Here is a 25,859-nt window from a genome sequence, read left to right as displayed (position 1 = left end):
CCCTATTCAATGCACATCTCTACATGCGCGAAGTCTTCAATTCCGGTCATCGACCCAGGCCTTTCGGGCCTACCTATGCCATTAGACCTGGCTCATGGAAAGGACTCTGTGGCGGGGTAGAAGTGAGGGATAGGAGACCAGGTCTAGTTAAATATGGTTTTTAAAGACTCTTTTATGGTGGCTGGTTAGTCTGTCTTTGGCAAACTGGCCCGGATCCGTGGTTGCAGAAGGTCCTGGGCAGGTTCGTACTGCTTGATCCTTCGCTTCTGGGTACTGTATCCCGTCTCTCTGTGCTCCAGCCGAGGATGGTATGTGGGGATGAAGAAAACAATGTGTCAGGTTGGCATTCAATGTGGTGTATTTAACCCAAGGGACCCGGGAGTGTAGGATTACCGCTGTACGTGTTCACTCTCAAACAGCAATCTCTTCCGACTCTTCAGCTGCGAGGTGAGGATGTGTGTGAGGAGCGAGTGCACAGGGATAGGTGATTTGGGTCAGGAAGTGAATAGGGGGTTTCCTACACGGTAAGACTTCACACGGACGGGCTCCCCCGCCTCCCAACCCAGCCCGAGACTTTCTCTCATCCCTGGAGTAGCCACGCTCCTCCTGGAACATGGCTCGGTAGTGCGTGGGGGCGATGGCCTCATGGCTCTGCCGGAGCTCCCTATGGAATCGTCTCGCCTTCTTTGCCGCAGTGCTCTTCTTCCCATCTTTTCTGCCACTCCGTAACCGCTACCAGCACTCCGTCCTCACTCTGGTGTCGATGCACACCTTCTTCCGGGATTCCTCTTCTTTTACCAATGGGGTAGCGCTGACGTCTGCTGGGGGCGTGGCCTCTTCCTACTGGAAGGCCCAGTTAAAAGCGCCGGCTTCAGTTTCTTCCACCCTAGATGTACATAGTGGTGTGTTTTCCCAGTTCCATTCATCCTGTTGGGAAAGAATAGAAGGAGGTAATGGGGGTACAGCGGTCCACCAATTCCTATTGGGGACATTTTGTGGGGCCAACGGGCTCTCCTGGTCACAGATTCCTTTTAAAAAGTGTCCTCAATGTGGATCCAACTTTTTACTCACACATCTTCCTGAGGTGTGTAACCTCGGCCTTTCGCCGGAGTACGAGGCCAGAGACTGTACAGCTTGTACCTCTTTCTGCTCCAAGAAAACTATTCGGGATCGTCAAGCTCGAAGAAGCATGGCTCAATCGTCGACATCCATTCCCGACGACATCTTCCAGGAGGGCGTCGATGTACCAAAGCAGGAGAGGGTCGAAGAAGGACTCGTCAGAGGCTCTGTAGCCTACGACTCTGACATTGAAGACATCACTCTGGGGCAGTGGGTCGTAAGTAGTGACGTCGACCCCCTCCCTACACTTACCCCCAACAAGGCTTTGGTAACACATACACCTTCGGGCCTAGCTGCACACCGGGACAAGATTTCCCTCATCCCGCCTTCGGGCCCGACAAATAAATCGACAAATAAGCCTTCAGGGCACTCTGAATCGAGTCAGCCTGCTGTCTGTGCCAAAACACAATCCCGGCACCCAAAAGGAAACTGTCGTCCCCCTCCGTGCTGAACACTAGTTTCACATCGGCGCGATCGGCACCGAAACCTACTGGCACCGACCCCTCGACTCTGCTTCCGAACACCACAAACACTCAACCTTCGGAACCGAAAAACCCCTCGGTATCGAAAAAACAACCAGTTCCACAGGCTCCTTCGGAACTCAAGAAACCTCACGATTCGAAGCCTAAAGAACATATATCAGTTCCAGATTCAGTGCCTCGCAAGCATTCGGAACCGATAAAATCGGCACCGAAAGGGAAACCTTCACAAGAAGAGCTTTTTCAACCTGACCCAACCCAAAAAACTCTTCTAAAAGATTCAAACACAGGACAACTAGCTCTTAGCTCCAAGAAAAAAGACCAATGGACATGCCTCTACAGGCTCCATCTCCACCAAAGAAGAGAGACATTGCCACATCTCCTCTCAGAATTCCTTCTCCACCTCCTCCTCTACCTCCTCCTCAGCACCACTCCCCTACTCCTTCCCCACTCCTCACCATCTTCTCCACCTCAGGACGATGATGACAACTCTGGGGACGGGGCGGAGGGTGCAGACAACAAACCGTTAGGAGATCCTGGTTCACCTTATACCCCAGATGACCCATGGGACAATTATGGCACACCAGATGTCCCTGATATGCCACAAGATGATATCCATCCCTCTAGACCTTCCCCTCCAGAGGACAATATGGGTTTCACTCAGCTCATTCACAGGGCTTCGCCGCAATACCACGGGGTAAATCTACACACAGACCCTGTCGAAGAAGATTTTCTAATGGAAACATTTTATACATCCCAAAGGTCCACTTCAATTCTCCCTATGCTGAAAGGGGTGAATAAACACGCACCTGAGGTGTTCAAAGATCCTGTAAGAGATAGGGTGATTAACCCCAGGATATAGGAACAATGCAAACTGCCCCAACTGACCCTGCTTATATCAAAGGCTAGATACCATTGGATTCCTTAGTGGTCTCCAACGCCAGAAAGAGGGTCAACTCCCAAACGTCAGGTGATGCTCCCCCTCCCGATAAGGAGTCAAGACTGTTGGACGCTTCTGGTAAGCGAACAGTGTCACAATCAGCCAACATATGGCAAATCGTCAACACACAAGCTTTGCTGGCTAGATACAATAGGGCACACTATGATGAGTAGGAGACCCTATTACAACACCTTCCAGACAAATACAAGACAAAAGCCAATGATCTCATACAGGAGGGTAAACCTATAACAAACACCTCCATTCCCGCTCTGGATGCCACAGACACCGCCTCCCGATTCATCAACACAAGTGTCCTTTCACGTAGACAGGCATAGCTACGCATTTCAGAAGTACAAACTACCATACTTAACCAACCGTTTGACCAGGAGCATTTGTTTGGCCCTGCCGTGGATTAATCTCTAGAAAAGATGAAAAAAGACACCGACACTGCTAAATCAATGGGAGCCTTGCAATTGCTCCTCTTATAGGGGCATCGACAGAGGCTATTCCTCTGACAACCCCTCCACATCCTACAAAAGTCCCACCCAGACATCATTTACCAGAGGTTATCACAGAGGAAGCTGCAGAGGCAATAACAACAAGGGTAGAGGCAAGACCAACAATACTCGCTCCGCCTCCACCACCAACCAAAGACTTCCCTCCACTCCCCCCCGGAGTATTCCACTCCGGTTGGAGAAGACTAATAAAATTCCTACCTCTCTGAAACAACATCACTACGGACAGGTGGGTGAGACAAATCATTCAATCCGGTTATTGTCTAGAACTCACCTCTACCCCCCAAACATATCACCCAGACAGTGCCCAATGTCAACAGAACATTTATCTCTCTTAAAGCAAGAGGTGCTTTCCCTCCTACCAAAACATGCAATAGAACCAGTTCCCCTACATCAACACAACACAGGGGTTTACTCCCTGTACTCCCTGTTTAAAAAAAGGACAGAACCCTGAGACCCCTCTTGGACCTCAGTCCCCTAAACCTTTACATACAATGCGGGAAGTCAGTTCCTGGATGGCATGCAACTGCCTAAAACTAAATTCAGCGAAAACTGAAGTATTGCTTTTTGGAGCCAGAGATAATTTCTGGTCCCCTCGTTGGTGGCCAGAGGAAATGGGTACGCCTCCGATACCGGCCACGAAAGTTAAAAATCTGGGAGTCATGATGGATGACTCTTTATCCTTCAGGCCCCACATAAATGCCCTTTCCTCATCCATCCATTTTATGCTGAAAACAATGCGGAAAGTTCTACCGGTTCTTGCAGAAGAGCATAAAAAAACAGTGGTTACTAGTCTAGTGCTATCACGCCTAGACTACTGCAACAGTCTGCTCCTAAACGCACAACAGAGTATTCTGAATAAACTGCAAATGTTGCAAAACGCAGCGGCCCGTCTGATCACAGGAACGCCCAAACGTGTTTCGGCGGCTCGGGACCTGGTGATGCTACACTGGCTCCCAATCCGCAAAAGAAACATATTCAAATCGCTGTGCACTGTCTTCAAGGCACTCAACGGCCCGGGCCCTCATTGCTTGACCACGCTTTTCCACTGGTACAGACCAGTAAGAGCTCTTAGATCGGCTGAGCAATGGCTGGTGGTAGTCCCCAGAGTTAGGAAGGCTCGCTGGGGGGGTAGGAGCTTTTCCTTGGGAGCGGCCAAGGCATGGAACGCTCTACCGCCCAGCCTAAGACAGACACAAGACCTTCTATCGTTCAGAAGAGCTCTAAAGACCTGGCTTTTTACAAACTGACCTCCCCAAAGGTAATAAATGTAACACATGCACCCTTAGTCACACAGCGCCAGGACACCTCCGGGTAACAGTGCGCTTTAAAAATGTGAAAAATAAATAAATAAATAAATACAATCAGACCATTTTCACATGGTCACACTTTAACAGGTCCTTCCTCTTCTGACAGAAGGTGATTTCCTTGCCACCCTAGATTTAAAAAACGCCTACTTTCATATTCCCATTCACACCGCTCACAGGAAATATCTGAGGTTTGTAGTGGACGGTCAGCATTACCAATTCAAGGTACTCCCATTCGGAGTCACCACAGAACCCAGAGTCTTCACAAAATGTCTGGCAGTAGTTGCAGCTCACCTAAGAAGACAACATATTCACGTCTTCCCATACTTAGACGACTGGCTCATAAAAGCCAAGTCATACCACCAGTGTGTAAATCACACACACGCCACAATCCAACTACTTCATAACTTAGGGTGTACCATAAACCACACAAAGTCTCACCTACAACTGTCCCACATACAACAATATCTCGGTACCACAATAGACATCTCAAAAGCACTTCCATATCCCAGTCTACCCAGGATAGCAAGCATACAATGTCTCCTAACAAAATTCCAGCCCCAACACTCGCTTCCAGCTTGAGTGTTCATGCAGTTGATAGGGATGAAGGCCTCTTGCATATTTATAGTACCTCACGCAAGACTCCAGATGCGTCCCCTACAGGAATGTTTAGCACGCCATTGGAACCAAGCTCAAGGTCAGCTTACAGATCTGGTGTTGGTAGACGGCTTCTTGCATCGCTCTCTGCAGTGGTGGAACACCCAAAACCTTTCCAATGGGCGACCGTTCATAGAGCCGGTTCCACAGATTGTGCGAGCAGCAGACGCATCGCTCTCTAGCTGGGGAGATCATCTATTACACCATACCATGCATGGCAGATGAACACCTCAACAAAAATGACTCCACATCAATCACCTGGTGTTACTAGCCATATTTCTGGCTTTAAAATCATTCCAAAAAGAATATCAGGCAAAGCTGTCCTAGTTCGCACCAACAACATGACAGCAATGTACTACATACTGAAACAAGGTGGGACACACTCCCTACAGCTCTCTCAATTAGCACAGAGCATATGGAGATGGGCTATTCCTCAGACCATTTTTCTCCTAGCCCAACACGTTCTAGGAGTCCAGAACAACATAGCAGATGTGTTAAGTCGTCAGACACAACAGATTCACAAGTGGGAACTTTATCCGCAAGTTCTTCTACCGTTTTTTCCAAATGTGGGGGCAACCAGAGATTGATCTCTTCGCTACACATCAAAACACAAAATGCCCAAGCTTCGCCACCAGATATTCACACCCACTGTCCAAAAGCAATGCGATATGGATGAATTGGTCAGGCAGATTTGCATACGCTTTTCCACCTCTCCCACTCATTCCACTGGTAGTGCGCAAACTGCAGCAACACTCACTGACACTCCTCCTAGTTGCTCCAACATGGGCCAGACAACCATGGTACACAACGTTGCTGGAACTATCAGTAGTCTCGCACCAAAAACTACACCTCTCCCCACGCCTCTTAACACAGAACCATGGAGAGATCAGACACCCGGACCCAGCAAAGCTCAACCTAGCGATCTGGCTCCTGAAGTCTTAGAATTTGGGTACCTTAACCTTCCCCCTGACTGTATAAACTTTATCAAAGAGGCTAGACGCCCCACCACTAGAGCCTGCTATGCAGCCAAGTGGAAAAGATTTGTAATATACTGTAACAACAACACCATACATCCTTTAGATGTGTCTATTCAACACATCATATGTTACCTGCTACATCTTCAAAGGTGTAATCTAGCATACACATCTATTAGGTTACACCTCGCTGCCATAGCAGCCTACTTACAGAATAGACAACACTTATCACTATTCAGGGTACCTGCCATCAAAGCATTTATGGAAGGTCTCAAAAGAATAATTCCTCCCAGGGTACCACCCTCACCTGTGTGGAATTTAAACATTGTTCTTATAAGACTAATGGGCCCTCCATTTTAACCTCTGCATACATTTGAGTTACAATTTCTTACATGGAAAGTCGCTTTCCTTGTGGCCATTACTTCCCTTCGAAGAGTCAGTGAACTACAGACAATAACTATTCAAGATCCATTTGTACAACTCCATCATAACAGGGTGGTTCTCAAAACAAATCCAAAATTCCTCCCTTCGGTTATTTCTCCTTTTCATCTCAATCAGTCTGTAGAGTTGCCAGTATTCTTCTCACAACCACAAAGGGTCGCAGACAGAGCTCTTCATACTCTAAATGTAAAAATATCACTCCTTTATTACATTGACAGAACAAAACCTTTTAGCAAAATAAAACAACTTTTCGTATCCTTCTCACCACCACATAAAGGCAATCCCATATCAAAGTCTGGTATCACAAGGTGGATTGTCAAATGTTTACAAATTTGCTATCACAAAGCGAAACATACATTATCTATTCCCCCTAAAGCCCACTCTACCCAAAAGATAGGGGCTTCAATGGCATTTTTAGGGAACATTCCCTTAGATGACATCTGCAAAGCAGCTACATGGTCTACACTGCACACATTCACAAAGCACTATTAGGTAGATGTGCAAACAAAACAGCAAGCTAATGTGGGCCAGGCTGTACTCACCACACTATTCCAAACTACTGCAACAGATACTGTTGGTCACTGCTAAGGAGGAGTACTGCTATACAATCTATGCACAGTGTGTGATCTGCAGCTCATATGCCTCGATCGGAAAATGATACTTACCAGTATGCATCTGTTCTTGGCAGTAAACAACCTTTACAACGCAACTTTTACCACGCAGTGCCTTTACAACGCAACTTTTACAACGCAAACCATTACAACGCATTGCGCTGGGGGGCGCTCTAGGATAGGGAATAGGTTTAATGTACTATCCAACACCTTCCCTACTATCCACGGGGACTGGAGTTGGAATAGTAAATTAAACAATTCACTATCCAGCGCCTAAAAGCACTATGCGTTGTAATGGTATGCATTGTAAAAACCGCGTTGTAAAAGCATGCGATGTAAAAGCATGCGTTGTAATGTCATACATCCGTTCTTGGCATGTAGAGCTGCAGATCCACACACGGCCACCCACGTCCAACGCTACATTTATCTGTTCCAGTATTATCTTATTTAGATACAACATACATGGACATCTCTTTCTATTTCTAACAAAACTCCATAATTTCCCTGCTTGGCAAAAAAACAATCTGATGATGGAGTCGATGCCCATATGCACTATTGTCCAAAGGAGGAGTCCCCTATCTCGTGACTTCCAAAGACTTTTCCAATACAACAAGTGCAAACATCCAGGCCCAACACCAGATGGCGATCTATGCACAGTGTGTGAATCTTCAGCTCTACATGCCAAGAACAGATGCATACGAGTAAGTAGCATTTTCCTTCCTCCTTCTTAGAGCCTAACCATGCCAAGATTGGTAGCAAAGAGATGCAGGTGAAAATCAGAGAGCAAGCCGTCTTGTATAATTTCCAGAGAATATTGAATAAGTTCCAGAGCAACTCTAGGGAGCACCCTCCCTCCTTCTGCAAGCAAATGAAGATGCTTTTTTTAATCATGTCAACTAGTCATACCCTCATATAGCTACCCTAATCCTCTCTACTCATGAACATTCTAGAATGTCAGTCTCCAATGTACCTGCTTTCTTGTTACAACCACCTATTTTGAAATGCCCACCTCTTATTTTTGTGTATTGCTCTGCTGCTCTGTGTGTAGGTTTGTGCTTATACCCCCCCCCACTTACATAAATACAAATATACTACTATAAATGTTTGTAATCCATGTCAGTCTCATCCAGGTCACAGCAGCAGATTTTGTTATTGAGCTGCAAGAATCCAGCTTAAAATCATTGTAATCATTTTGAGTTTGCTCTCCAAATGTTTTAGCTATGTATGAATCAGATTTATTATTTTGCTGCATATTTTGTCATATCACGTCACTCTATATTTTTATTTCAGAACTACATGGATTATTTAGCGCGTTTGTATGAAAAAGAAATCAAAGATTTCTTTGAGGTTGCAAAAATCAAGATGACTGTCATGACCAAAGAGGGGAAAAAGTTTGGTGAGCTGCCTCAAATTGATGAATATCAGCTGTTTTAAGATCATTATTTCATATTAACTCTGGTATTTGTAATTCCTTTTCTCACAGTAAAGTTGCAATTGTGTTACTTTTTTCACTTACATTTTCCACAATTTGAAAAAGTAAGAAACATGTATTTTAGCTGTCTGTGATGTTGACCACAATGCACATCTTTATAGATCATTTTGATGAAATCATTCTCGTATTTAGATAAATTACCATCATTATATTGTAGTGTTCTGATTTGTCTAATAAAATAGTTATGATTTTATCTGAAGGTTTATACTACAGCCGAATATATTATAAACCCGAAACAGTTAGTCCTCAACTTACTTTGAAGATGTGGGTTAGCATGCTAGGAGCATTGTTTGTTCTGAAAAGTAGTTGGTCTCCAGTCCAGAATTCCAGCTTTTGACTACGGTTAAACAAATATTTCTCTGTCCTACATCAGAAAAGCTTAATGTGTGATGTAATGCTAAAATAGTACAATAGTTGTTTTTCTTCTTCTTTTAATAAGCTGTGTGCTAGAAATTGGCAAAATGATACCGGTTTGGATTATTTCATTCCAATATCAAAGCTTCGGAGTCCCTTTCATTTGCAACTATTTATGAAATGCATTTTAGTTTTATAGAGACAATGGTAAGGCAACTGTTTCTCTCTGATAGTCTTGGCCTAGTCTTGTGCAGCTTGAATCAATAAATGCACACTTGTAAAAATGGAGTCAAAAGAACAATCCTAGAATGATTTATTTTCGATTTGTAAATTGAAACTCTGCAGCCCTTATACAATACAACATATGCATATTCTCTAGAAGTAACATCATACAATATTTGTTAAATCAACTTCCTATCATCCAGGTTGATAATGACCAAGGTAACAAGAGCAAAAGTGTTGTAATTGGCTTTTTTAATTTACAAAATAAGCCAGTAGCTGTTATCCAGTCACAAAATGAGAATGACTAATGTTATACCAAACATGCCTCGGCATTTGTTAATAGTATAATAGATACTTCTGAATTCACAACTGCGTCTAGATTGGTTAATACAATCCCACCAATAATATTTATTGTTGCAATCCCATGACCTTTTTACCAGGATTCGACATTGCACTTCGATGGCCATCTTGCACATTTTTTACTGATCCTAATATTAGATAAAAGCCTATGAACCTGTAAATCTTTTTATTTCCTACTATTTAATTGGGTTTCTTGTAAGCTGTTAACATTGTATTTCTTCTTGACGTTGGCATGCATTTGTAATGGCTGCAACACCAGGCCTTTCAATCATTTAGCAATAATATGTTCTTTATTCTACACCTATGTGCAAAGAAATGATGCCTATCATATTTCATGTTACATAGAGTATTTCAAAGGATTCTGTGTGATATGTTTCACCACAAGAAAGAAAGTGTCTTGTGTACTTTATTTCATGTATTTACAGCCGCAGTTACACACTGCCATATTCATTGCATCTAAACTGCTCTAACTGCAGCTGCCATGTGTGCATCTTCATTAAACCCCACGACCCCTGGAGCAATAGTAGATGTAATATCCCCAAACAAACCATTTTGCTATCCTCGGTATCCATACCACCTAACTTTGCAAAATCCATAAGTGCCTCTCTTCTTTCTATGAGGATCATTAATGTCTCCCTTAACCAGAGCATTGAACACCTCCTCCTAAAAAAGAAAAACGTTGTTCTAAGCTTATCCTAAAACAAAACAAAACAAAATAGAAATGCAAAAGGCTGAGCCTATTTGGATGAGTGCTGTCAGATTATTGAGATAAATAGCACCTTATCTCCACTCCTTCAACACCTCTCTCCTGTTTCTCAAATGTCAATACTGCCCCCAAACCAGTTAACATGTTCTTAGAACCACTTAGTCAATTCCTAAACCCCCTTTGTCCATTGTACAGCCGATATGCAGATAATAGACAGGTCTATGTAAAAATAAACAATTATTTATCCATATGATTACCAAAGGGTCTGCATCCCTGAAATACAAAACTGGCTGTCTTCTCATTAACTAATACAAATCCAAAGCAAAACTGAGTTCCTCATCATTTGCCAAACAAATCTCCAGTAAACAGGTATTTGCTATAAAAGAACACCAAATGCCAAATCACTCTGCTTTACATTACACAATAAATGCACCTTAGACTCTCACATGACTTTTATGGCAAAATAATCTCACTAAAAACTAAAACGATCTAAAACAGGTCGTCCAAGCTTTATCAATCACAAGCGTAGAATATTGGCTATCCATGCTGAAAGGCCTGTCTTCTAGCAGGACGGTCCCAAGTAAATTCAATGATCCATGCTGCAGCGAGGCTGATCGTAGACGCTAAGAAATCTGAGGATATTGCTCCTGTAATAACCAAGCCCAAGTCACTTTTTCTACAAGCGCAATGTATATTCAGGTCAACGGGGATCATATTTAAAGCACTGAAACTCAGCACACCTTCCTAAAGAAGCTTACATTATCGGGCAGTGGAGTGCTTCACCTGAGTACAAATATTGTTTATCTAGAAACCAAAAAATGCAACAAGACTTCCACCTTATCTCGCCAATTCTGTGGATTTGCACCATAGGGCTGGACCAGTATCACAACTGACATCCTCTTATACCGCTTGTAAAGCCTGACTGAAAATTCACTTGCCTAACTACTAAGCCTATATTTGATTCTCTCCCACTTTTCTTGCTCTCCATGAAAGAATTACACTGAAAAACTCATTGCATTTTTTTGGCTGTAAAATCTACCTCTTGATTGCGAAAACTGATCTCTAATTGTCAGTGTTATGATTTGGTAATATACTACTGAAATCAAGTCAAGAACAACTTTATTTGGCATATTAAAGTGTGAGCGTAGAAATCTTGATAAACAGCTCCATCTTGAAACTTACTAAGAGAATCTCCAAATTCAATGCCTCCTCAGGTCAGTAAATATTTGCCTCCATATTAGAATGGAGCACAACCTGAATACATGTCTAAAATAATGATCAACTTACAGCACTTAATGTTCAGTCAATGATGAGAGGTTCGAGATCTACCGGTGATATGTGCGCTATATAAGACTCTTTGACTTGACTTGACTTCGATGAAGTTTTAAAAGAAGTTGTATTTTCTCATTAAGAAATTAGTCTATATTTTTGTATTTTTTATTTAGGTTAGTAAGATAAATCCATTTACAAAAGTATTGAGAAAATTTGGTTAGAACAAACATACAACATAACTGAGTGTTCCATAATGAATTAATCCCTAACTGACCTAACCTGCCCTAACAAGAACCCATAAGGAGTTCTTTTCGAAAGGAGCAAGGAAAGTTTGGCACAAAAGGCTAATAGCTATGTAAAGTCACACTTCCCATAACGAGCAGTTCTGGAAACTCAGCTGGGTTCCCTAACAGCTGCAGTAGCATCCATTAAAACTGGTAGAAGGAAATAATCACAGCAGTAGCTATGATCAGCATGGGGTAAGTCTCCAAAAGGGCATCTGAATAATAGCAAATCACTGTTAGCAGTAGTTCACAGCAATTTCAGGCAAGAGTAGCGCATTCAAGTGCTAGAGGGCATGGCAGAGGAAGATGTGAATAGAATGCATCTAAGGCAATACAGTAACTCTCTAGCTAGGCACATGTACTATATAGAAAAGCGCAACCCATGTTGCAAACTCCTAATGTTGCGATTATCTCTAGCCAATGGGAAAGGATTTTCTCATGGTCCGTCGCCTTCTCTCTCGATTCCCGCGGTAAGGGTCCATGTTGATATGTTATTTAAATGCTGCTACAGCTTATTACAAAAAGATACATCTAGGAAGGTTCTCATGAGAACCTTTGCAAACCTAATTTGTTAGCTGTTCTTCTATGAAATGAAACATTAATATCTAGCATGTACTAGTTAGATCATGAAATTCAAGTCTATAGCAAGCATTTGCTTTCGTAAATACACTTGTTCATTATAAGCATGTGGCAGAGGAAACTATCTAAAACACAACGAAGTTATATGGTGTGAGGCAGGAATAAATACTTTTTGCAGCAAACAGCACATTTCACAAAGATGTCAAGTTCTGCAGTTCAAGTATAACGTTAAATCAGCACTTACAAGAAATCAATTAATTTTATTAAAGATAAAGGAAGGAATAAAGAAACTATTGAGGCCTAGCAGTGATAGAACCATAGAAATGGGAGCTTTCTACAGAAATAAGCAGCATTTTCTCTTTTTGGACGTTTAGTAAAGGCACATTTTTCTAACCACTATTTTTACATGTAGTTTCTACGTTAACATTGCAGCATAATTTCCTTTGTTGTAGAGACATCCCCTGGAAGAAGGCAATTCCATTGCCGAAATGCATTGGGAATTTAAAATGTTTGACATTTGAACGTATTGAAGAACCGCAACATATGAATACATTATCCTTGTGATGACAACAAGATGAATTAAAAACAAAGAGTTTCATCAGAAAGACTTTGTTTGTATTATTGACTAACTTGAAGAAACCTTCCGAGTAGAAGGACATTTACTGGAGCCCGGGGGACACATCCCACATCAGTGGGGGTGCAACCCTTCAGTATTACGTTAACATTGAGACACATTTCTACATTATGAGGTAAATTTACGTCAACATTTTCAACTTTCACAAATGCATAAAAAATATACACAAAACATGATAAATTATTACAATTTTTAAGATAGTCATTTTAAAATATTTATTGCAAATGGTCAAACATTATCATTAGTAAGTAACTAACAATGGTACTCATAGGGAATACAATAAGTAAAGGTTAGCAGCTCATAGCGTCTTCTAATATTTAGTGCACTCTTAACAAAATTTAGGACTGCATGGCTCAAGACTTTTAAGACAATTTTTTACTCCATTGCAGGCAGACGTAATTCCTGCCTGAACCAGTACAGGTACTAGGGAGGCAACTCTTGGACCTACGTATAAGGAGCTAAATAAGGCAAAGTAAAGTGCTCTATGATAAAACATTGTTAAAATGACTTAGTGGTAATACTTCCATGTACGTGGTGTTGGGAAAGCAAATTTAAAATGGGTAAGATTTTGTCTAAAACATGTTAACAAGTGGTGAATTGTTTTATCAATCAAGATCAAGTAAGTTTTGACATTAGTGCCCATTGATATATGGGCATACAACTCCACATACTTCATTTTGAACATTGTGTGTAATTTTTCGACCCTGCTAAACTCTGCATGGAGTGATTTTACAATAGCCTTTGCATGTGCCTTAATGTCCTGGGATGTGTGAACATGTCAGCAGGGCCCAATTTCAGAAAATTAGGTTTAATATTCTCCAACCACAGGATTTTGATAACATTATGTAAGGCTAAGCAGTCAGAAATACACTCTCTTACCTGCTCAGCCTCTGGATTCAGCCAGCATTTGATCCACAACAAGAGTGGGACACTTTTGTATCTGGTTCCCTATAAACAGGATGCCCAGCTCCTCCTGGAAAATAAAATTGGCAGTGCTTTTTGGGACTGCTAGCAATCTACAAGGAATATCATTTTCAATACTCTGAAGTTTATCACCGTTTCTGACACCCCCATCCCTCCCCCCACCCACACCAGCCCCTAAGACCTCCCCCCACCCACACCAGCCCCAAAGACAGTAGATGAAATACATTTGATTTAAACAAGGCAATCATCCAGGTATGGGTTTGTCCTTGAAAAATGGAAGATTGCTTTCTGTACTTCTGCCCATTTGTAAGGATTTTGTGTGAATATTTGCCTCCCAGCTTAGAGTAGAGCTAAAAGTTATTCCTAAGTAGCACACATGATTTGTATTTTTAAGTGAATTTCTCCTGCCCCATTCTCATGGCCTTTGTTTTTATGAGTAAAGGCCTGCATGTCATGGTATAAGATTTTGCCTGACTAACTTTTTTCCATATAATCCATAAATTATTTTAGCAGCTTCTGGAGACCATTTGACATGTTCTCAATCAGAACCGCATAATCTGCGTAAAGAAGTATAGAGAGAGAGCGCTCCCCCATCTTGGGCACATCCACACCAACCTGCACAATCAATGAATCAGGGATTTATAGAGCGCACTTCTCACCCGTAAGGGTCTCAAAGCCCTGGGGACAGCTCCGAGGTTTCCAGTTATGCCATTTATAGATAGTAAGAACTGGAACAGGGCTAGGATGCAGCCCTGTCTTACTCCTTCTAGGGATGATATTTGGGATGTTAATTCCACCTGCCATCCATTGCTTTCTGCTGCTTTCAGATCGTAGTGTAGACGTTTTAATAAGGTAAGGAGATCTGGTTCAACCCCCATAGTCTGCATTAATTCCCAAAGTTTGACCCTATTGACCATATCGAATGCACTTGAGAAATCTATAAAAGCCATATGGATGGCCCACCTTTTTGCCATTACATATTTGCTAGTGAAAAGGTGCAGGTTTAATGATTGCTCTATAGTGGATATGCCTGCTCTGAACCCGAACTGAATGGGGCTTAAGATCATATTCTCATTAGCCCATGTTTCTAGGCGGGCCGGTATTACCCTCCCCAAGATTTTTGCAGTAGCGTCAATCAAAGAGATTGGCATATAACAGTCCGGATCTGATTTATCCCCTTTTTTGAAAATAGGGATTAAGGTGGCAGAGTGTCACTAATTGGGTATGTAGCCTTCCAATACGCACCTTAAAACGTTTGTTAAGACTGGACCCCAAAGGTATATATTTGATTTAAATACATAAATTGGCACCCCACGGGAAGCCAGAGGCTTTTACCGGGGCTGAGTGGTATATCGCCAAAACTACCTTGCCCAATTCAGTAAGCCTGAGCGAAGGGGCTTGAGCCTTATCCAACTGAACAGGCCCAGGTGGGTCAGCACTGTGGAGTCGACCTTCTTAGTTAGGCTGGAACACTCCTGTAAAATGGGATATCGACTCAACTTCGAGGATCAGAGCTTCAACCTTGGGGCATCATAATCTGAGAAAAAAGGGCGATTTTACTTCCTCCCAGAATTTCACGCTGTCCTTAAGGAGGCCGCGGCTGTCAAGTCTTCCCAGCTTTTGTTCTTATTTACATTTTTCCTAGCTTCCACAATGTTCTTATGTTCCCATCTAGCTCTATAAACAGCCATAGTGCAACATAGGGTCGAATTTAATGTAAAGATTTAAACACCTATGGGCGGCAGTGCATGCAGCATAAAACCAGCGATGTAAAGGGTCCTCTTTTGTAGCTTTATTGAACATCCAGCCATTAGATATTGCCCCACATAAAAATATTACATTCCCTCAATATGGTGGGAGGAGAACGGTTTTCTGCCAAACAAACCATTATTGATTCCAAGTTCTCGTCAACTACTTTTTGCCTAAAGGACCCCAGGTCAGTGTTTTCTCACCTGACCCTCATTCCTTTATTTGTATTAAAAACCTGTTTACACTCTTTGTCTCCAGAGATTTTCCTGGCAGTTAAGTCTAGGGAGAAACATATCAGGTTGTGATCACTAGGTCAGTCAGAAATAGTTTTGTGTTCCAAAACATAGGAGGCTGTTTTTGCAGGAAATCAGTTTAAAATCCATGGTGCTCCCTGTTGGACTCCCCCCCCCCCCTCCCCCCCCCCCCATAAATGTAGGAATGGTTTTACTGGAGCCTGACCATGACAAATGACTAAGTCATATTTTTATGATAGTGTTCAACGCGCCCCCCAAGTAGTTCTGTTAAAAATGTGTCCTATCCAAACCATCTTCCTCCAGCAAAGCCACACATGACTATACTACTCATTTGACATGGTGACATATTTCTTATTATGTACAAATGCTTATAGTCTCCCTTCTTGTTATTTTTAGAACATTCTTTCATCCCTTGGGATAATGTCCATTCCTTATACGTTAAATAATTAAAAAAACTCTCAAGAACTTCGATTCAAGCTTCAGAATGTGTCAAGCACATTGGTTCAAAGCTCTAGTACCGAGGTGGTTCAAGAACTATAACACTAGTATCAAGCGTGGCTGCGATTTATGAAATGCTTTATTAGTAATGTTGGTGACATCCTTGGGTGCTTTATGTGCTGCCATAGCACAAGTACGGTTGCTCTTTTACTTTTGCAATATATGCAACACTGATAAACTTTCAACGTATCTTATAACAATTTCATTGTATAATAAACGCTACTTTGGCTGTTAAATCAGTTTGGCCAACCCTTAAAATCCACAATGTTCTAAAGAACATTGCTTACGGTCTCTGTTTTGGTATTTGCACCATAGATTATATAGCTAATACTACAAATCATTGTAAAGCTCTCGATGGAATCTCATTGTGGAGTGATATCCTGAGCTAGTATTTTCCAGTCAACCGTCAGAATGCTAAATGGAATCATTTGAACTGTTTTGTAAATGGGTATTTGCATCCAATAATGTGTCACCAGTTCAAGAACTATGAAGGTTTGTCTTTTGAAGAAATTGTGTGGCTATATTGCAAATAAAGAGAACAGCACACTCATGGTATTAGTGTGGGGGTGGCTCACATACACATTTGACCACAGTAATTGAATATTCTTTTCCTTAAACCAAAGGAAAGTTGCTTTGAGCATAGCATTAGCTGTTCCACACTGTTCCTGCTAACTTTCACATTGTAAACTCGGCTACCATAAAGCCAGTAATGCATGTCTGTCAAAGTAGTGGGTAATGCTATTCTGTTTTCCCTTGTGCAGTAAAGTTGTCCTTGTCTCTGGCACTTAGATAACTCTGAGTTATTAAATAGATATGTTCACTAATATTTCACACATCTCCTGTTGTATACACCACTGTTTCTTGAACATTTGCGCATTGCATTAAAAAATGGGTGCAACATGAATGGTGACAAATAAAAAGTTTTCACCACAGTACTGAGGCTGTTCAACATGTCCCTGAAAGAAAGCTTAGTTCACAAATCCTGGAAATCCGAATTATTATTTCCTTGTAATAGAAACACTACTCTAAACGCCAAGGATGTTGTTAATTACCAACCTATTATTTTGAGAGCAAAGCCAGTTGACTTTCTACTGTCTTAAGAAATTCAGTGATTCTTGACCTGTAAGCTTGGCTTCTGTTCTAGAAGAGAAAATGAGACTGACTTAGCTCAGGGCCATACTGGGACTTACCTCAGGGCCATTGTGGATGAGGGGGTTCCAGCAGGAGCAGCCATTCTGGGCCTTTCTGTGAGCTTCAATATGGTCATTCTACTCAATCGACTAAGTGAAATCAGGGTGGAGTGTCAGTTGGTCTCTGGAGGAGTGAATGCAGCGCACCAAACATCTGAGTCAATTCAATTCAATACTTTAATTACTTGAATGTCAAAGCCATTCATTAAAGATTCATTAAAGATACATGCAAATATCTACACAGTTTATAAAACACAGAAAACGGCAAAATGTTTTGAAATATGACCCCACCTAAAAATCCAGACTTTTGCGATAAGACAAAACTGATTTTAGAAAACCTGAAACATACGTCAATGCTGGCTAACAATTGTAAAAAAATGAAGGGCAACTCCTCATTGCTTTAAATTGTACATCTTTAAAAGAGGGCATAACATTTATTTCTATAAGCTTTATACAATTTACAGAATAAGGTCAAATGCAGTAGAGACTGGGGTGAGGTATTATGACAAATATGTTTTCCTTTCCAAATCAACAAAATATCCCAGAGGGAAACATAGCCTATATAAATAGTACCTGCTATGAATCTTAACAACAGCGCTCAATTCCAAACTTTCTCTTAATGCATTGCATCTATGCATGAATGAGCGTTTTACAGATTGCTTGTCATTTTTACATATACTCCTACAGTTATCAAATAGGGAAGATTTTCCCAAATCAGCAAAACTCTGTATAACGTAATCAAGCCAGGGAATATTCATGCCCCGTTCAGTCACTTATTGTATTTTGACTAAAATAGGCTTGAGGAATGTTCCACACTGAAAGCCATAATAAAAGATTCTCTAACATGATAGAGTCCTCAAGATAAGGCACGGCCAATTCCTAGTGGCAAAAATAATGCAGATGTTGATTGAGGGAGTAAGAGGAGACCCCCCACATAACTGATTCTATTCCACTTGTAATGCCTGACAATCTGCAAAGCCCCAAACACCACTGCCATAACTAGCAGTAGGTACACATTGTTTGATCTATATTTCTAAAAGTAAAGACATCGGCTTGCCCACTCAGCCTTACAGACATTAAAAAGTGAAGAAACTTAGAATTCTTAGCACATTTTCTGCTGCACATCAGGGCTCGAAAAATCAGAAGAACGTTACTGGAACTGCAGGTCTAGTAACTTTAATAATTACTCAACTAACTGTAATGTACTTGACCCATTAACTGGTCTCAAATTGTGTGATCCTAGGCAAATATTTTGTCATTTGGAGTTGCGTTTTTCTTTATTATCACACAAGAGAGCACCTTAAAATATGCAAGTTCACTATTTCTGCTGTACAAAAGAACTTTTTATTTACTAGACTAAATGTTTGCTCCATATATAACAAGAATTGAGCCTACATACCAGCATTTTGTAAAGCACGCAGCTTTCTCAGGCAAGGTGTCCCAGCGTTAGGTGCCGTCGGGAAGATAAAGCAAGCTATTGCCCAGAGTCACAAGGTGCTGGGTCTAACCTGCTGCAGGCGCCGGGGATTGAACAGTGAGCCCCCGTGTTCCAGAGTCAGCCACCCTGGCCACTGCACCACACCTCTTCCTATATTCCATACATAGGATACACATGTTCCCTGGCTTGCCTCTTAGTTCACTAATAGCATTGTCATTTGAGCAGAAGCAGGACTAATTCCCAGTTCATGTTTTAAAACTCACTTTTTATAAATATATTACCAAAGCATGATGTAGTAGTGCACTGTCCTTTTAAGACGGCATGTTTTGGATTGAAATGGCCACAAAACGTTCCCACTAACATGTAGTTACTGATAATTGCGCATAAACAATGATCACCAAATAAAGTGTTCTAATTTGTTTTGATCCTATAAAAATATTTTTTTTACCACAGAATTACTCATATTGGTCTTTTTACAAAATCCACTCACTTCAGTCACAGAAAGAGAAATAAATGTAGGAAGAAAACTGACTTTTGATCTCTGTCTCTGAAAGCCAGCAAATATTAACAAAATAAAGGCTGTTAAATCTTGTTATCTTGTCACATTTGCTCTGTTTTCAGAGGCAGAGGCCAAAAGTCAGTTATCTTCCTACATTTAGTTTTTGTTCTGTGAATGAAGTTAGAGGATTTTCAGCTCGCCAGAAAGGGTGAGTAGTCCCTAGTAATTGCTCGTCCTGAATAAATATTGCTCAACAATGCTAGTGGGCGAGTGGATTTATCGAGCCCTGCACATGATCCATTAGACTCAATACGAGACCTAAGTATGGAAATCTGGACATACAGTCTAGATTATTCCCATTGACACAGAGTGCATAACAAATAGTGCTTAGGGCCACATGCCAAATTGTAAGATTTGTTAAAATTTGTTGACCAGTCTAAATCCTTCATAAATTCTAAAGAAGCACATACTAAACAACATAAGGCCTTAGAAGTCGGGGCAAGAAGCACAGCATCGTCAGTATATGAAAGTAAAGGTACGAGAACGGTTTTGGTGTAGGAGACATCTTGAGTAACGGGGCTTAAAAACATTACGTTTATTGATATAACAAATAAATAATAAAGGGCTTAGCACACATTCTTTCCTCATGCCACTTTGCAAAGCAAAATAATACAAACGTTGGCAAACAAGTTCTGATGCAGATATGCCAAAAAGTAAACAATGGTTGGACCAATCCCCATCTCTAATAAAATATCCCTTAGAACGGCATGATTGGCCTTGTTATAAGCGGAAGATAAGTCCACGAAATCCAGGTACAATGGACTCCTTCTAGCTATGGTATATTTACCCACTAGAAAATGGAGATGTAGACATTGTACCTAGCATCCTCTGAATTTGCAAGGAGATAATACATTATCAATGTATCCAATCTCTTACTCTGTTAAAAATAACCCTCCCTATTATTTTAACAGTGGAATCAATTAGAGAGATAGTCCTATAACATTAGGGTCTCGTACGATCTCCTTTTTTAAAAGCTGAAACTATAGTAGAACTTGACCAAGAATGAGGGAGATTTGTTACAGCTCAGTTGATAGATATATTAGTAAGCTTAAGTGCCAAGAAATCTACCCTACATTTAAAAATATCAATGGGCACCCCGGCCCAGTGGCTTTGGAAGGGAAACTTTGATGAAGGACATCAATCAATTCATCAACTGAGTAATTTAACTTTTCATTGATATTGCCATTATGAACTAGATCAGCAGAAGCGCTACCATCATAAACATTACAGTATATGTTACTAAAATACGTCACCCAATTATCTCCAGTGCTAAGACTGCTCATTATAGAGAGCGGTGCTTTTTGTGCTCTTAGGTTATTAACTGTTCTCCAAAACACACTCAGGATCTTAGAAGAGGCTGCAACAGCCAGGTGATCCCAGTTGTTCCTTTGGATTTCGATCTTTCTTTAAGACAGGGCCATTTTGTAGAGTGCCCGGCCTGTGCAACTACAGTGGGATTCCTGGGAATACTAGCTACGGCTCTCCGGAAATTCCTGTTAGCATGTGAGCAGAATCTATAAAACCAACGAGTAACTGTGGAAGTAGATCTACAAGCAGGTTTCAGTAAAAACCTGTTTATTAGAAACATATAAAGCTTTATACTGATCACATAAACTCCTCCCCAAGGATTATCAGATAGGCCTGCCATGAAAGTATACAAATCTGATTTAATTAAGCTGTCCAAAAATGTTATAGGTTCAGGCATGTGCCAAGCTAGCCTAATCTCATTGTGTTGAGGTGTCAGTTGTACTAAAGCTTGTTCCGGGACCTCATGGTCAATCCAATAAGCCACACTTTACCAAATACTGTAGCAGTCCCCGGATTATAAATATATAATCAATTATAGAAGGGCACCCTCTTCCATGGAATGTCAGAATCCTAGGCTCCCTATTGTAAACAAACTCAGAAATATTTATGAGATCTCACGCCAGGGTATAATGGCCTCATTCAGCACTTCTACGGTCAGAGCAGCCATATCTGATACAGTTATCATATAAAAAGGTGTCTAAATCATTGGTTGGGAGGTTAAAGTTAGCTGTTTAATCCCCACAAAGGATATCATTACCTTCAGAAAATAGGGAAGAGTACTTAGTCATGAGTTGATCAAAAGTCTTATATAGGGATAAAAAATTCTTATTGGTGGAGCAAGAAAAATCATTGTTATAAAAATGTATGATAAACAGATTAAACCTGTGAGAACCAACCATCTGTAAAACCTGAATCTCAGTAGTATTATAATCCAGGGAAACTATTTTCACTTTAACCTCAAGCCTAAGCTAGATGAATGCACCCCCTTTTTGGGCGCTCAAATGTGGAGGAATTGTTGGAATGGAATGACAGAAATAACTGTTGCAGACAAGAGGGATAGTAGCCCAAGTTTCCTACGTAATAACAGAATCATATTGTTCAATCAAAGACACCCAGTCATTCTGGGCCAATTTACTGTGAATTTGTGTGACATTCCAAGATAAGAAACTAAAAACATAGAAATTTCCCTTAGATTTGCCAATTGTAGTATTCCTGAATATATCAACATCTTGCCTACTGTCAATTAAAGAGTATTTACTGTCACATGGAATAATAGATTCCGCAGGCTTAATAGCAGAATATAAAGCACCCCCAGACAAAAGCTCCAATGGGCTAACTTCCTTAACATTCATGCTATGCGAAGTTTTGGCCCCTGATTGGTCAGAGGGTCAGTGTAGGAAAGTAGCCCTTTTTGACATGGTCACCCCCACTTTTTGCCTGTTAACTGATGTGATTTTGACTGGCAGTGCACTGGGTTCCTGCTAACCTGGTCCCCACTGCCAGAGCTCCTTCTCAAAACTTCACAATTGGTTCTACCAATTTGCAAACCTTTAGCACCCTCTGTAAGTCCCTAGTAAATGGTATCTTGGGCCTGAGCCAGCTTTTTAAAGTCAGTCGCACCCAAACACACCTTCCAAAGCCGCAAATCTTCTAGCAAGAGGTAACCCATCGTAGTGAGACACAGGATGTAATACATTTGGCTGGGGGGAATGGGTCAGGTGCTGGATGAGAGATGAAAGGGGATCCAATTTGAGGGGGATTATACATGTATCCAATAAGGAGGGGGAGAATTTGAGAGTGCCCAGGAAAAGAAAGATTGGGGCTGGCTAAAAAACCACATTCAATGCTAGCATCTTTAAAATTCACAACACACGCCCCGTACAATACTTTAAGTGATGGACCAACCCAATCAACCCTTCTAGCCATAAGTTTAAGATTATTAACTATAGTACTGAACCCCATATGCTCGCTTAACCAGTGTAACACCTTGTGGATCAGTTGTCTCTTCCTGAACTAATTTAAATTTGGGGAGATTAGCTCAGATTAAGACACAAAGGGGAAGATTCAGTGTTACCTGCTCCTGTGACCATTGCTTCTCCATGGGACCTTTCTGAGAAACAACAGCCCAACCATTACTGTTGATGCTCCTAGAATTGATAGAAACAGGCAGATTTGATAACGTAGCCGCGGGAGGAGAAGGAGAAAAAGAAATGGGCAGCAACTGAGAATATGAATCTGAAGAAATAAAGTTACCAATATTGGTCTTCTGAGTACCTGGACACGTACGAGACACACTACCACTAACATTGTGGGATGCACCTATAAGTTTGGATTGAGAACTGTTGGTAGTAATATACTAAATGAGCTTAGCCAGGCTGGATTCAATTATATCTAAACGTTCAAAAAGGGGCGTAATCTGTGCTTTTAACATTGATTCAAATATGCTACACAGATAGTTGAAGTAATTCAAGTCATTTACACTGTCTACAGTGTCCTGCCTGGAGCTGGCATCTTTACTTCTGAACCCCTTTCCCCGCTCTCCTTTTCGCAGTACCCACTTTTTTCTTTTTAATGGAGGTTCATTAGGCGAAGGGGTATCACTCTGCTCTGCTGAAGTACCACATGGCTTTTCAGCTGGACAGGCTGCACGAAGCCCAACCATTTAATTCTGCTGGGCACAAACATGCAGACCCACCCCTTCTGTGGAGAACGTTCTTTCAGTCAAAGCAGTCTCTTTTATAATCACCCCCACTGCATGCTCCTTCTCCAGGATGAAATCAATCGTTGTAACACTTGCTACACAACTTGCAGTTTTCCTCTTTAGTTTATTAACTGATGTATTAGACCATAGAAGTAACAAAAGACGAAAGTGGGATGGCCCAGCCCAGCTTCTTCCGGCACTGATGGGCCCGCTACTGCCCGGGCGTGTCCCGTGCCACGGTGAGCCTATGAGGCTTAAATGCACCCACTCTGTGCGAACCTAGATAGCCTTGCCTTCTATTAGCAGATAGTAATCTGGGGCTTGTAGTTCAGCCCCCTACACCAACTGAAAGCGCGTCCTACAACGCAGAGGGCCATTGAGGCTTAAATGTGCTAGCCCAGCTTGAATCCGGATAGTTCCTCCTCCTTTTGGCAGAGAGGTTTCTGGGGCTTGTAGTCCAGCTCCAACTGAAAGCGAGTCCTGTGCTGCGGTGAGCCTTTGGGGCTTAAATGCACCTGCTAGCCTGTCTATTGGAAGAGAGAGTTCTGGGGCTGGTAGTCCAGCCCCCAGCTCCAACTGAAAGTGCGTCATTTAAGTCCTATGATAATCCTGTTTACAGGGTCTTTACTTTCCCCAGTGCTTTTTATACATATACGTTTGTCCCCTTTCTGAGCTCAGTTGCTCCTTTTGCTACAACGTGATATAATGTGCTGATGATAATCTCCACAGTAGTCTTCTTGTTGTGCAACATTGGGTGGGACCAACTTCCTCAAACTAAAAAGCAATAAGACCGATGTTATGCTTACCAGGGACTGTAAGGGGAAGTTGGACAATTCCATGCGGCTATACTGCATCAGCCCGTAACCACCCTTAGGTTGCAGGGACACAGGTTCTGGTATAGTCTGCCTCTGCCCATAAGCTCTAATAATTCTCATGCTGCTTTCAGGAAAGCTCCCATTCCTTTCTATTTTATTAGTACTGTGTAATGACTTCCCACTTTATTTTTAGATTTGAAGATGTTGTCAAGCACCAAGAAGCCTGATTAGGCATATGCTTCTCGTCTCAAATAAAATAGTAAAGTCAAATATAAATAATTGGTAAGATGTTTGCACATGAAACAGACGCTAGATAGCATTCCAACCACCACTGCAGAGCGGCCAAGGAAGCTTTGGAATTTAAACTCTCCCAACCTATTAAAGATGATTCCTCGGAGGAAGTGATGAGAGATATATTATGCCGCTTAGTGATGCAGATCCACTCATGCCAAAGGCTATATATTGTCAGCACCCTAATGGCAGATTCTGTAACGTGCACTGACTTCTTGACATAATTACGTTTATTTGTTACCATGAAAAGCAGAGGATATGGCTAAGTCAACTCTCAAAGCCATCCTAAGGAACTCATTTCAAGTGTTCTGCACACATCATCCTTTTAACTGTTAAACTGTTTATTGATTCAGGACTAGACTAATAACGTGTACCATTAGCAGCTCAAACCACTCGAGAGATGAATGTTGTGGAACAGTATATGGGAGTACCCGCAGCAGGTTTCATGGCACTTCAAAAAGTTCCATGCTAACAAAAGCTGCTATCATTTGGGCATAATTTGTAATTTAAAATAGAGCCTCGTACAGTTGATTCAATAAGAATTAAAAGCAATGTTAAAAACTGCAATCAAATTAGCCGTAATTATGACCGTTTGTAGAAAGGACTTCATGAAAAAGAAATAATGGGTGCTAAACAGCTTTCCAGATGTGTTTTTGGCAGCCAGCCTGTGTGTGTGTGTTCATTCTGCCTCATCTGTAGATCTCCCTATTCAGGACATTGATATCTGCAGGGGAAAACTATAAAGTTCGAGGCATGTGGGCTGCTAAATTCATATCTTATGCATAGATCGCCGCCTAGTGTTGGGTCCGGATGATTGCACATTGTTGTCCTGGAAGAGTCTTCGAAGTATCACGAGATAGGTGGCTCCTCCCCTGGACTACAGTGCGCATGGGCATCGACTCCATCCCCAGATTGTTTTTTTCCGCCATTGGGTTCGGATGTGGTTTCGACGTCTCCGTGTCGGAACCGATAAACTTTGATCTTAAGGCCAAAAGGCCTTCGTTACCTGCGTCGGTATTGTTTGCGTACGGTCTCGAGCGTCGTCCGACTCTCTGAGCCGGAAATCTACGGAGTCAAGTAACTCCTCGGACATCGAGGCCCTCTCGTCGCAGCAAGACCCGACGAACTTAACATGGAGCGGAGCCCGTTCAAGTTCTGCCCCGTCTGTGGATCCAAATATCCACAC

The 25,859-nt window shown here is 41.7% G+C and overlaps 1 protein-coding gene across 7 annotated transcripts in view; it reads left to right on the top strand.

The window, feature by feature from the left end:
- Positions 1 to 25,859, top strand: part of EXOC1 (exocyst complex component 1) — a 409,496-nt gene that overhangs the window by 236,784 nt on the left and 146,853 nt on the right. For all 7 annotated transcript variants that reach the window (XM_078678171.1, XM_078678169.1, XM_078678170.1 and 4 more), the window contains one exon: positions 8,334 to 8,439. In XM_078678171.1, coding sequence (XP_078534297.1) covers positions 8,334 to 8,439 — 106 coding nt within the window. The remainder of the gene's footprint in view (positions 1 to 8,333; positions 8,440 to 25,859) is intronic.

This window comes from Lissotriton helveticus, chromosome 2_2 (genome assembly GCF_964261635.1).
Source record: "Lissotriton helveticus chromosome 2_2, aLisHel1.1, whole genome shotgun sequence".
Lineage (NCBI taxonomy): Eukaryota > Metazoa > Chordata > Amphibia > Caudata > Salamandridae > Lissotriton > Lissotriton helveticus.
This window is presented reverse-complemented; position numbering and strand designations above follow the sequence as displayed.